Raw genomic sequence first — 14,301 nt, forward strand, 5'->3', positions numbered from 1 at the left:
GTTTGGGAGTATCAGACTGATGAGTATTTGTTTGGGAGTATCAGACTGATGAGTATTGATGTTTGGGAGTATTAGACTGATGAGTATTTTTGGGAGTATTGTTTGGGAGTATCAGACTGATGAGTATTTGTTTGGGAGTATGGGAGTAGAGTATCAGACTGATGAGTATTTGGGAGTATCAGACTGAGTATTTGTTTGGGAGTATGAGACTGATGAGTATTTGGGAGTATTTGGGTTTGGGAGTATTAGACTGATGAGTATTTGTTTGGGAGTATATTAGACTGATGAGTATTTGTATTAGGCTGATGAGTATCAGACTGATGAGTATTTGGGAGTATTAGACTGATGAGTATTTGTTTGGGAGTATCAGACTGATGAGTATTTGTTTGGGAGTATTAGGCTGATGAGTATTTGTTTGGGAGTATTAGGGTGATGAGTATTTGTTTGGGAGTATCAGACTGATGAGTATTTGTTTGGGAGTATCAGACTGATGAGTATTTGTTTGGGAGTATGAGGCTGATGAGTATTTGTTTGGGAGTATCAGACTGATGAGTATTTGTTTGGGAGTATGAGGCTGATGAGTATTTGTTTGGGAGTATTAGACTGATGAGTATTTGTTTGGGAGTATCAGACTGATGAGTATTTGTTTGGGAGTATCAGACTGATGAGTATTTGTTTGGGAGTATCAGACTGATGAGTATTTGTTTGGGAGTATCAGACTGATGAGTATTTGTTTGGGAGTATCAGACTGATGAGTATTTGTTTGGGAGTATGAGGCTGATGAGTATTTGTTTGGGAGTATCAGACTGATGAGTATTTGTTTGGGAGTATTAGACTGATGAGTATTTGTTTGGGAGTATCAGACTGATGAGTATTTGGGAGTATTAGACTGATGAGTATTTGTTTGGGAGTATCAGACTGATGAGTATTTGTTTGGGAGTATCAGACTGATGAGTATTTGTTTGGGAGTATTAGACTGATGAGTATTTGGGAGTATTAGGGAGTATTTGTTTGGGAGTATGAGGCTCAGACTGATGAGTATTTGTTTGGGAGTATTAGGGTGATGAGTATTTGTTTGGGAGTATCAGACTGATGAGTATTTGGGAGTATCAGACTGATGAGTATTTGTTTGGGAGTATCAGACTGATGAGTATTTGTTTGGGAGTATTAGACTGATGAGTATTTGTTTGGGAGTATGAGGCTGATGAGTATTTGTTTGGGAGTATCAGACTGATGAGTATTTGTTTGGGAGTATGAGGCTGATGAGTATTTGTTTGGGAGTATCAGACTGATGAGTATTTGTTTGGGAGTATCAGACTGATGAGTATTTGTTTGGGAGTATTAGACTGATGAGTATTTGGGAGTATTAGACTGATGAGTATTTGTTTGGGAGTATCAGACTGATGAGTATTTGTTTGGGAGTATTAGACTGATGAGTATTTGTTTGGGAGTATCAGACTGATGAGTATTTGTTTGGGAGTATCAGACTGATGAGTATTTGTTTGGGAGTATCAGACTGATGAGTATTTGTTTGGGAGTATTAGGCTGATGAGTATTTGTTTGGGAGTATGAGGCTGATGAGTATTTGTTTGGGAGTATTAGGCTGATGAGTATTTGTTTGGGAGTATGAGGCTGATGAGTATTTGTTTGGGAGTATCAGACTGATGAGTATTTGTTTGGGAGTATTAGACTGATGAGTATTTGTTTGGGAGTATTAGACTGATGAGTATTTGTTTGGGAGTATGAGGCTGATGAGTATTTGTTTGGGAGTATTAGGCTGAATAATTGTTTATGTAGTATCCTGTCTTAACAACAGAAGAGACATAACGGGTAATATTTGATGACTAAGGAATCACAAAAAAGTAACTTACAGTGTAGTTTATAAACATATCATTTCTTTTGCCATCAGGAAGTTTCCTTTTTAAAAGAATTAATCTGTCCAATTGTTTCTCCAGAAAAAAAGAGTTGACTTTATAACTGTCCAATTTTCATTCCAGGGTGTGAATCACTTCAGAAATTAGATTTGACTGTTAATTTTGTTGGAGAAGTTACCAGCATCGAATGTCTGAAAGACCTTGTTCATTTTAATGAATTGTAAGTAACATTACTTCTGCACTGTAAATCAAATAAAACTTCAACTTTTCACCTCAGCAAATATTGGATCTGTGTGTCTTAATCAACGAATAGAAATGACTTTCATTGGGCGTTAATTTTCATTAATTTTGTGAATACTTTTGTTACATAAATTCATGTCTACCAACACTTGAAATTAGTAAAAGTAGATTGGTTGAGCTTTAATTATTCAAGAAATTAAGTGTCCACAAAATTGGTTTTTTGAAAAAGCATGAAAATTGTCTTCCATGAAAATATGTGATTTTACTATATGTCAGTCATCTGTCTTTTGTGTTGGTATAGGTACCTGACAGGCAACCCATGTGCTCAGTTTGAGGGCTATCGACAGTATGTCATTGCAACTCTCCCGAGATTGAAGGTAAAAAACACTTCTGATTGTTTGAAATGTAACATATAGATGTAGGTAATCTTTTTATTTATCTGTTTTATATTACCTTTCTCAGTATCATGGTATGGGGTTCATCATTTATCTATAAACATGCATTTGTTGCTTTTAGAAATTAAGACAATTTTCTATGAGACCTCATATAGATTTACATAAAATAACTAGTACATATTTTTGAGGGTTTGATTTTGGACATTGGCCATGGAAGTCATGGTCACTGTTGTAATCAATGAAAATAGAATTTACACTATATTATTGCTGTATAAACTACATATCAAACAGATTTCCATGTAATTTTGAAATGTTGTTCAGAATTAAACAAGAAGCCACACGTAGTGGTCAGCAAGTAATAGTATTTTATCTTACCTTGACCTTGGCTTTGACAGCAAAATCATGGCAACAGAGGTCAGATTTTGTCTCTCTCAAGAGTGGTACATATTTTCTTGCATTTTTATTCATAATGGAACAAGAATCTATACTGTTGACCAAAGATTAAAATCACTATGTCAAAGGTCAAGGTCATAAGTCACATTTTGTAATTTATATTCTGATTGTTGATGCAGCTGAAAATTTTTAACAGTTCAAATGACAATAAGATCTGCTATATACGTTTATCACAGTTCCAAGAAGTTGTTAGCTGATCAAATATAACTGATAACCAAGCATGTTTAATGATTTACCCAGTAAACATATTACTCATCACATCGTATATTTTTTTTTATAATATTTTCAGTCAAATCATAACAGAAAATTTGAAATTGCACTTATTACTTTTCAAAGTTGTTCCAATATACAAACGCTTTTGACATTCAACACAGCTGTTCCATTATACCTGATACTATTATTTGAGATTTTAAGGTAATATTTTAGTGGAATACCACATTATAATTCTAACATGACATTTATAATGTTTTCCTTCCAGAGGTTAGATGGAATTGAAGTAGAAAAATCAGAAAGAATCCTTGCCAGTCAGGTGAGAGGATTTTTTTTCATATAGAATTTTATCTTGCAACATGGTCGGGAGTAATAATGCCTGGTTTTGATTGATTTTGATTTTGTGTCACATTACATCTGATGCAGCCATTAAATTTAATCATATGTAGACGAGACTTTAGAAATCATGTAAACATTTAAACATGTAATGACTTTGGGACTAGTGCACCTCCCTGTCTAGACTTTTCTGTTGATAACTTTAGATTTTCCTCAGTCACCTTAGGCTTCAAAATTTAGGCCCGTAGCATCACTGACAAGTCCAAGAAGGACAAGACAGCTGTATGATGCAGCATCACTGACAAGTCCAAGAAGGAGGAAACAGCTGTATGATGCAGTTTAATTCATTGTTTAGCTCTAATTCTAAATTTGTATTAAAAGGTTCTATTCATTTCCATGTTTTTTGTACAATCTCAAAATGTTCCTCGTCAATCAGAAGCAATGATGTACCATAATTATTCCACAATAAGCCCAGGGAGTCGACATTTCCCTTCAGACACAAGATTAGGGTACCGGCTTATCACAGGACATTGAAATAACATTGGTTTGTAATTTTACGTTATTAATACTCCTACATTGTGGAGGTTGACACAGCAAGACATTTATGACAGTTTTATGTTGATGAAAAACTTGGCTGACCAGCAGTATCTTATGTTTTAGGAGTAATATAATACTTCAGTGCTTGTTTAATAGTCTATTATTTTTATCCATAAATGTTTATGGAATTGTGATTGAATTATGTTAATGTAGCCTTATTTGGTTCTAATGTAATAAAAAAGATATAAAATACACAAGAAAACATATTTCATCAAGCGGGTTTTTCTTTTTCAGGAGTATGGTGAAGTTAGAGCTGAAATTATACGTCAACAAAAACAGTACAAGAAAAAAAGAGTGAGTTTGGATAGAGCACGGGAAATGTTTAATGTTAAAAAAAAAGTAGCAACCAAATAGAACACAAAAAGGCAAACAATAGTAGGAGCATAGAACAATACCATTAATAAATTATTTTTCTAATTCTTGTAAGATATATGTGATCTAAAGACCAGTCTTGATATTGAACACTTATAAAAACTAAGCAAGATTCATTATAAGGAATTTTATATCGCCCTTTCTTTATCTTTTGTTGATAAGAATTGAGCCATGGTAGATAGAATTAATTTTAAGTTATTTTGCATCCTAGGAAAAAGAGAAAAGAGAAGCCAAATTGAAGGACGAACAAGAGAAAAACGAAAAAGAACAGCAGGAAGAAAAAAAGGAGGAGAAGCCAGGATTTGATGGGCGTTGGTATACTGATATAAATGAAAGGTAATTAGACCTAGAATTATTGCCAGAATTAAAACTATGATGGATCAATGTCTTGTCCTGGTATATACCGTAAAATCCCACTTCCTTGAATTTGCATTACTAGTACATATCATGTTTATGAACATGGACAGAACTCACCAAACATGAGGTCTTTATGAGGATCGGGATAGATAGTATACTGAGCAAGTTTTATTAAAATCAGATAAATGTTCAATGCCACATTTCCCTCCCTGTTACTGAAATGATTGATGACATCATTTCAAACAGGTAGAAAAACAATGTATAACATTAGTACATTTTGAATGTTTTTACTGCTCTGGAAATTCTAGTTGTATTATTCTGAATATCACTACATATAATGTACTAATATAAACATTTATAACATAAATTGGTATTTTTCTTATTTTCAGTGACAAAAAATTAAGTCAAGAAGAGAAAAAAGAAGCTGGAGAAAAAAAGAAAAAAGAATTTCTTGAGAAGGAAAAAGATGAAGATCAGAAAGAAAAGGAGTGAGTTTAGATTGAATTAGGTCATAACAAATCAAGCTATCAGAAAATGAATTTATTTATTTATGTTGATTTAATGTTGTTAGTCTAAACATTATTTTATCAGAGACTCTTTATTATACCACATGACCCTTTACTGTACACTTAACGCATTATTTCATCAATAGACTTGTTATTGTTAATGTCCCATGTACAAACTAACCAGTAATGAATATTTGTATATCGTGGATACTTACAATACTTAAATCATTTACTCAGTAATCAAATAGCGTCTTGCAACATACATAAAGCATAAATGTAAATCCATTTTATGTGATTGGTAGTATATTCTGGGTATACTGGTTTTTATCAAACTTAACTCTCCATCAGTACTTTAACAGTATGAAATATACATGAAATGGTTATTGAACCTTGTACAATGTCCATGTGTGGCCAGATCGTTTAATATACTCAAGTTATACTCAGATCAGTTGTTGCAGTGTGGCTACAGTCGTTAACATAAAAGTCAGTATTATTATATAAATACTTTTCTAATTACCCCACAACCCCACCTACAACTCACCAACATTTCCAACTTCAATACTACCTCGTACAAACCCCAGGTAAAAACCCACCTGCAAACTCCAACCTACAAACTCCTACCTATAAACTCACATATGTCCCACCTACATTTCAACCTAAAATCCTCATCTCCCTCCAACCTACAAACCCATCCATGTCTCCAAAAAACTTCCAATCCCCACCCACAGCCCCTACCTACACCATACTACCTACAAACCCACTTATATTTCCATCAACAACCCTACCTGAAAGCCCATCTGCAAGCTCATCCTATTCCCCATGTACTAAACATTATTTGCATCAAAAAATACAATAAGTTGTGTCCTAATACCATGTATATCAATGGTGACCTTTGCACCTTAGATACTGGGAGACACCATCTGCTTATACCCCAGAGTCGAGATTGGAGGTACACAACCATTTGAAAGAACAACGAGAACGCAAGGACGGACCAAAGTGAGTCACACCTTCTTATTTCATGGCAAACTTTCCTTGTCTGGAACTTTGAAAGGTTGTTAGATTATAACATTTATTTTTTAGGTTACTTAATGCTTATTTCATCAAATATTGCCAATATGGTATCATATTCTCCTATGAGAACATTTTGATTTTTTGCTGAACAAATAATGAACAGCTAAGAAAATTGAAATCTAAATCATCCATTATATATTTTGGTGTTATATATGTACATTTTATGTGACAATCTTCATTCTTTCAGAGAAAAACCCAAGCCTCCACGACGTCTGTTTATGGACGATGGGCGTCCTCTGAATGTTAATGAGGCAAAGTAAGTCAAAGTTTGTTTTGCGCGTGTAGAATGGCTTACGGATGTTTTCTACTTCTCTATAATTTTGAATCTCCATTCCTAAAGAGTTCCACTCTATGAATGTATAAAATGTATTTAATGGATGGTAATTGTGGTATTATAAATAATTATTGGAATGTACTTTGTGCTGTGTTTTCAATATTACCTATTACACTTGTAAAATTTGTTTAGTGGAGATAAATTACAGGAAATGACAAGCTTTTCAAACTTTCATTGAAATTTTACATAATGGCAAGATGATATCTTAGGAAATTATTCAATTTTTTTACTTACCAAAAAAAAAACAAGATAACAGGAAGTACGTTTGGAAATGTTGCTTTGCTTTTCTTACAGAGTTGAATTCAGTCTCATTGATGATGAGGAAAACAACTGTTATGTTCTGGATATAGCTGTGTTTAAGTAAGTTCTCTTCTTATTTGTTCATTTTTACATCAGAAATTGGATCCCTCCACTGACCACTAGTTACAAGCATGTTTTAATCTTGTGACCTTGACTAAGCTTGCAATGGTCATTTTTCCTGGCATGCAGATAAAAAGTCTGATCACTCTAAAACAAGGGAGATTTCCAGAAATACAGGATTTCTGCCAAGAGTTGCAGACAACAGTCTTATTTATGTAATTACTTTCAAAGAGAGAAAGACTGCTGAACCATAAACTGGTAGAGATAAACTTGTACAGATATGCCTGCATGGTCCAATACATGATATGCTGAAAAGATTGTATATTTTTTCCAGGGATCTAATTTTTTCAGGTTTTACTGTAAGTTTACATAGAATTATTGAGACAGTTTATGGTTTCTCTAATAATATTACTTTTTAAGCTTTTCATTTTTTACAATGTTGCGAAATTGCTTCAAAAGTGCAAAAAATAAAAGGAGGAGGTGCTCACCAATGTAGGATTTCTATCTGTAATACATGTCTTTGCTGTTATTTTAATCATCTTTTTGAAAGGATTTGTTCAGGGTACATAAAGAAGCATATGAAGTGAAAATTCATTAGGTTATACCAGAACATCTTTCTTCATTTATTGCTTAAATTATCAATCTCTGGTAAAGTGACAGTAAAATGTTCTGAAACAGGGTTTTCCTTATACCATGTTAAACAACATCTGATTGGCCATTAAAAATAAATGCTAATATAAAGCCAATGAAACATGTTATGATATGGTGAACAGTTCATCATTGTCAGCTATTTTTGTCAACAATGCTCGATGAAAGTGCTCTTAAGAACACACTTTATCAAAGTTGAAGAGATACATACCTGACATACATCAACTCTTGCAATGGTGCGGTATTATGAAGCTTACACGGTAGTGGATGAATGAATTATGCTGCAAAATATCAGCTGATGACACTGTAATGTCGCATAGAAATTTGACATGTAAACAGTAAATATGACATGAATGTTCTATCATTATGATAGCAGACAAGACGTTTCAAACAATAAACAAAGTTTAAGGAAAATCATCTTGCTTTTGGGAAAAACAAAGTAAGGTACAAATTTTTGTCTTCAAACAATTTCTGTGAGGAAAGAAGTCAGTTTGGTGCATCAGAGTACAGGATTAGACATACAAAAAAGAATGTTAATGTCATGTTCTACTTATTGTCACATTTTCCCTGACAAATGGAACATGATATTAAGCAGTTTCCACTGTAACAGAATCTACATGTTTGTAAAGTTATCTACTGTAAAGCCATTAATTTTCATGAAAGATTTATTTTCTTTGATTTGGTGGGTATTCTCAGTTCATGAAGCCATTTGTCCATGAACTATTAAGATTTGTGTAAAATTACTTATTTATATTTATCCACAAAATCAATTGTCCATGAAGTAGGGATTTTTGAAAGAAAAAAACATGAAAATTGAAACCCACAAAAATATAGGATTCTACAGTATTTTGGAAGGATGATTAGTAAGTAATCAGAATAAAGATTTGAAAAAAGAAATGAAAAAATAGGATTCTGCATGATCAGTTATTCAGAATGAGGATATTTTGAAAAACCTCAAAAATTGAACTCTATAAAAATATAGGATTCTACAGTATTTCTTTTTTCATGTATTTTCACCTTTTATTGTATGTGCAGCTTTTGGAATACTGATTAGTCAGTAATTCAGAATTATAATAAAGACTACTTCTATGAATAAACATGTACCTCTGTCATTGTATGGGAAAGGTACTTATATGTCCTCCTGTTCTGTCTTATTCAGAATTGATGTTACAGCTGTGGTGCTTTAAATTATAGGATTATGTCAAAAATTGATACAAACTTAAAGTATGAGTCGAACCTGTCTATAAAGGCCAATCAATCAAGGGAACAGTGGCCTTTATATAGATATTCAATTACTATGAACTGTATAACATTGAGATCCAAAAATAGTGACCTTTTTATAGTATGTACCTCGGATAAGTTAGAATTTCAAGATCACCATTTAATAACTCTTAAAGTAAATCGTTAAATAATTCAGTTCAGACCAAAGGCATACCTAATCTATAGATATTTTTAGTTTGAAAAAGTAGGTCGTCCACCACTTGGCTACCTATCGACTATTTTAATTATCTTGTTTAAAAAATCATTTCGCATAGATAAATGTGGACACATACTTTTTCATTTTTTGTGTGTTGAAATGTTTCAGAGAGTTTGTTTTTACACGTATTCAGACCAATGAAAACTTATCTTTCATTTCTGCTAGTGTCTGTATGTTCCTGTAAGCCTGCAGATCTTTGGGTTTCTATATTTCAGACATATGGACACATCTTTGATTGATGCTGATGTTCAGACCAATTATGTTCGTATTACTTTGAAAGGCAAGGTGAGTTGACTACAAAAGTTTGGGTCAGCTGTGAAATCAACTATAAAGTACATTGTATAGTGATATCTTTATAATCTCAAAAACAACCTGTGTAATCTCACACCTAAGCATTCCAACAACCTGTGTAATCTGACACCTAAGTATTCCAACAACCTGTGTAATCTGACACCTAAGCATTCCAACAACCTGTGTAATCTGACACCTAAGTATTCCAACAACCTGTGTAATCTGACACCTAAGTATTCCAACAACCTGTGTAATCTGACACCTAAGTATTCCAACAACCTGTGTAATCTGACACCTAAGCATTCCAACAACCTGTGTAATCTGACACCTAAGCATTCCAACAACCTGTCTAATCTGACACCTAAGCATTCCAACAACCTGTGTAATCTGACACCTAAGCATTCCAACAACTTGTGTAATCTGACACCTAAGTATTCCAACAACCTGTGTAATCTGACACCTAAGTATTCCAACAACTTGTGTAATCTGACACATAAGCATTCCAACAACTTGTGTAATCTGACACCTAAGTATTCCAACAACCTGTGTAATCTGACACCTAAGCATTCCAACAACCTGTGTAATCTGACACCTAAGCATTCCAACCATTCCAACAACCTGTGTAATCTGACACCTAAGTATTCCAACAACCTGTGTAATCTGACACCTAACCATTCCAACAACCTGTTTAATCTGACACCTAAGCATTCCAACAACCTGTGTAATCTGACACCTAACCATTCCAACAACCTGTGTAATCTGACACCTAGGTATTCCAACAACCTGTGTAATCTGACACCTAAGCATTCCAACAACCTGTGTAATCTGACACCTAAGCATTCCAACAACCTGTGTAATCTGACACCTAAGCATTCCAACAACCTGTGTAATCTGACACCTAAGCATTCCAACAACCTGTGTAATCTGACACCTAAGTATTCCAACAACCTGTGTAATATGACACCTAACCATTCCAACAACCTGTGTAATCTGACACCTAAGTATTCCAACAACCTGTGTAATATGACACCTAAGCATTCCAACAACCTGTGTAATCTGACACCTAAGCATTCCAACAACCTGTGTAATCTGACACCTAAGCATTCCAACAACCTGTGTAATCTGACACCTAAGTATTCCAACAACCTGTGTAATCTGACACCTAACCATTCCAACAACCTGTGTAATCTGACACCTAAGTATTCCAACAACCTGTGTAATCTGACACCTAAGCATTCCAACAACCTGTGTAATCTGACACCTAAGTATTCCAACAACCTGTGTAATCTGACACCTAGGTATTCCAACAACCTGTGTAATCTGACACCTAAGCATTCCAACAACCTCTCTAATCTGACTCATAAGCATTCCAACAACCTGCATAATCTGACACATATACCTTCCTATTTTAACTGACCAATATAGTGAGTAGAGAAGATTTATTTTACCGAAAGACTTAACAGACAAGATTTGGAAATGCAATTCTTTGTCAGTTTCGTGGTTGTTGATGCGTGTCACTTAACCTGATGTTTGACCTTAAACTCTTTGATACAGATTTTCCAACTGTGCCTGGATGAGGATGTAAATGCTGACTCAAGTACAGCAAAGAGGTCACAGATCACTGGTCATCTGTTGGTCACTATGCCTAAGGTTAGTATGTATTCTATAACTTGGTGTGTTTTTAGTGTCACTTATTTTAAGCTTATTTTTTGGATGACATCATTCAGCCATGCATAGATTTACATCGCAATAATTACTGATTGTGCTATATCTATCTCTGTTTGTTTATAAAATGCTGTGTAATGTGTACACATGTGAGTGATTATTGACTTAAAAGCACTCTATTAACTTGTAATTAATAGTTCTTAGCCATCACTTCATCTGCAGCTGAACAAAAAACTTTTTTAAATGCAGTGAATGGAAACTACTGTTCTGATTGGTCACTATAACATTTATATTTTTATAACTTGTTACTTTCTCTTTCACAGGCAAAGCCATTACTGACAGCATCCAAACCAAAATCAGTTCAGGAGAAGAACAAAGAAAATAAAGAAAACAAGAAAACAGAGAAGCAGTTAGTTTTTTCCTGCAATAGACTTTTCAAAATCATTATAATACGCAATGTGGACTTGAATTGAAGCAACAACACATTTCATTATATAGATATGGTGGTATTCTTTGTCTGCATCAATTAAGTTAACCTTACAGCAAGTTCTAGTCTCCTCCTTGTTATTTGGAATGTTTGATCTTTTCAATTCATTTAAAAGTATACACATGTATGCTGTTTGTATACTGTATTTGTTATTTTAGGTAATAGATATATACGCAAGCATAAAATATAACACATATTTTGCAAGTCGCTCAATTAATTTGTACTATGGAAAATGTTGTTCACTCGCTTGTCTCATTTCAACTTCTGCAAATTGACAACAATGTTTATTTGCTCCAAAATACATATTATACCATTTCTTTTCTGTCAAGCTTATCACAAATAAGAACTGAGTCAAGACATAGAAATTTTCTCATCTTGGTATATATGACCAACAAAGGCTATTTCTTGTAGTTTGAATTAAAAAATCATATTAGATCTACACATCCTTGATTGATATCTTGTCTTTTTTGTGTTGTATTATTTCTTTACATGATTCTGACATTTTTTATGATATAATATTGTATTATATATCTATGTTTATCATATTTATATTTTATTATATTAAAGGAATACTGGTAAGACAAAGGAAGAGAAATTGGAAGTGGATGCATCTGTACATAAGACAGTTGACATTGCTGGTATCATGGAAAACAGTAAAAAAACTGTTCCACCACTTGGTTCAAATATCCGACGTCCAGTGAAAGAACGTCCAAACAGTGACGACTTTGTTGACGATCCAGATGTTCCTCCTCTGATGTGATGTTTGAATCTCAACGTCTAAGACAATAAATTACTGACCTCAGAAATTCATTACTTATTCATGTTGTGAAAAAATGCAATAAACACTTCAGCGAAAGAACATGGAGAACAAACTAGATCTTTGATTGGTTCAACAGTCCTCTCAGTTTTGACCATAAATTTCGCTGATGGTGCATTACAGTGTCAACAAGTGTATTGATAGGCTATTAAATTATTTTTGATTTTGGACACATGTAAGGAGTCCTCAAGCTTTGAGTGGAGTAAGATCTACACAGCCAAAAAACAAATTGGTTACTACCATATTGAGTCCGTGTTTCTCTGTTGGGCTCATTACATGACAAGGAAAAGCCAACCTGCTCAGCTGCTGACTCAGAGTTCAAGGTTATGTGTTGTTACTCTGGGCTAATTACAGGAAAACTATGATAATTGGGATCTCTATGGACAGTGATATATGTTAATTAGGATCACTGTTATATACTTTATGTATAAACAATAGTTATTGTAGGAGATGATCACCTCGGTTTGATCTTTTTATGAAGTTTATTGATGAAGCCATTTTGGTATCATTTGAAATATTTGTTATTTCTTTAGAAAATAAAAATTTCCCCTCCAAAAAATTATCTGTTGAAAAATCCATCACATCCCTGGGTGGATATACTAAATGTATATAAAAAAAATCATTTTTATATTTTTATTACCATATTTTTTTTTTTGTTTTAGCATAAAAAAGGGGGAAATAAAAACATGTAAAATTTCAAATATGGAGATTCTTGGCATCTAACATAAATAGACCAATTTTTAATTTTTTGTGTAGATGTTGTTGGTATGTGTAAGTTAAAGATGAATGTATGAACAAGTGTGTTATTTAGATGATACAAGTTATATCAATCTTTGGAACATTCCGTCCAAATACGTGATATGGAGTGAAACCATTCTAATCATCACTCTGTTTATAAACAATTGTATTTCATGAATTTTACAATAAATATGTTCAACAGACAAGAACTGCTTTATATATATATATTAATATAGACATATACTGTAGACAGGAGAACTCATTTACTTCCTGTTTATATAGATATATACTATAGACAGGAGAACTCATTTACTTCCTGTTTATATAGACATGTACTATAGACAGGAGAACTCATTTACTTCCTGTTTATATAGACATATACTATAGACAGGAGAACTCATTTACTTCCTGTTTATATAGACATGTACTATAGACATGAGACCTCATTTACTTCCTGTTTATATAGACGTGAGACCTCATTTACTTCCTGTTTATATAGTCATGAGACCTCATTTACTTCCTGTTTATATAAACATATGCTATAGACAGGAGAACTCATTTACTTCCTGTTTATATAGACATATACTATAGACAGGAGAACTCATTTACTTCCTGTTTATATAGACATGAGACCTCATTTACTTCCTGTTTATATAGACATATACTATAGACAGGAGAACTCATTTACTTCCTGTTTATAAAGATATGAGACCTCATTTACTTCCTGTTTATATAGACGTGAGACCTCATTTACTTCCTGTTTATATAGTCATGAGACCTCATTTACTTCCTGTTTATATAGACATGTACTATAGACATGAGACCTCATTTACTTCCTGTTTATATAGATATATACTATAGACAGGAGAACTCATTTACTTCCTGTTTATATAGATATATGCTATACACAGGAGAACTCATTTACTTCCTGTTTATATAGACATGAGACCTCATTTACTTCCTGTTTATATAGACATATGCTATAGACAGGTGTACTCATTTACTTCCTGTTTATATAGATATATACTATAGACAGGAGAACTCATTTACTTCCTGTTTATATAGATATATAC

The 14,301-nt window shown here is 33.3% G+C and overlaps 1 protein-coding gene across 1 annotated transcript in view; it reads left to right on the forward strand.

Moving 5' to 3' along the window:
* The window catches only part of LOC132550333 (uncharacterized), a 30,094-nt gene extending 17,661 nt beyond the window's left edge, over positions 1 to 12,433 (forward strand). Inside the window, exons 14-26 of the mRNA XM_060214378.1 lie at positions 1,998 to 2,094; positions 2,416 to 2,491; positions 3,441 to 3,491; positions 4,340 to 4,399; positions 4,689 to 4,813; positions 5,224 to 5,322; positions 6,244 to 6,336; positions 6,599 to 6,667; positions 7,040 to 7,105; positions 9,446 to 9,515; positions 11,076 to 11,171; positions 11,510 to 11,595; positions 12,241 to 12,433. Of these exons, the coding sequence (XP_060070361.1) occupies positions 1,998 to 2,094; positions 2,416 to 2,491; positions 3,441 to 3,491; positions 4,340 to 4,399; positions 4,689 to 4,813; positions 5,224 to 5,322; positions 6,244 to 6,336; positions 6,599 to 6,667; positions 7,040 to 7,105; positions 9,446 to 9,515; positions 11,076 to 11,171; positions 11,510 to 11,595; positions 12,241 to 12,433 (1,181 nt within the window). The remainder of the gene's footprint in view (positions 1 to 1,997; positions 2,095 to 2,415; positions 2,492 to 3,440; positions 3,492 to 4,339; positions 4,400 to 4,688; positions 4,814 to 5,223; positions 5,323 to 6,243; positions 6,337 to 6,598; positions 6,668 to 7,039; positions 7,106 to 9,445; positions 9,516 to 11,075; positions 11,172 to 11,509; positions 11,596 to 12,240) is intronic.
* The last annotated feature ends 1,868 nt before the right edge of the window (positions 12,434 to 14,301 follow it).

Source organism: Ylistrum balloti, unplaced genomic scaffold (assembly GCF_031769215.1).
Source record: "Ylistrum balloti isolate Yb309-2 unplaced genomic scaffold, AGI_CSIRO_Ybal_v1 Utg370120, whole genome shotgun sequence".
Taxonomy (NCBI): Eukaryota; Metazoa; Mollusca; class Bivalvia; order Pectinida; family Pectinidae; genus Ylistrum; species Ylistrum balloti.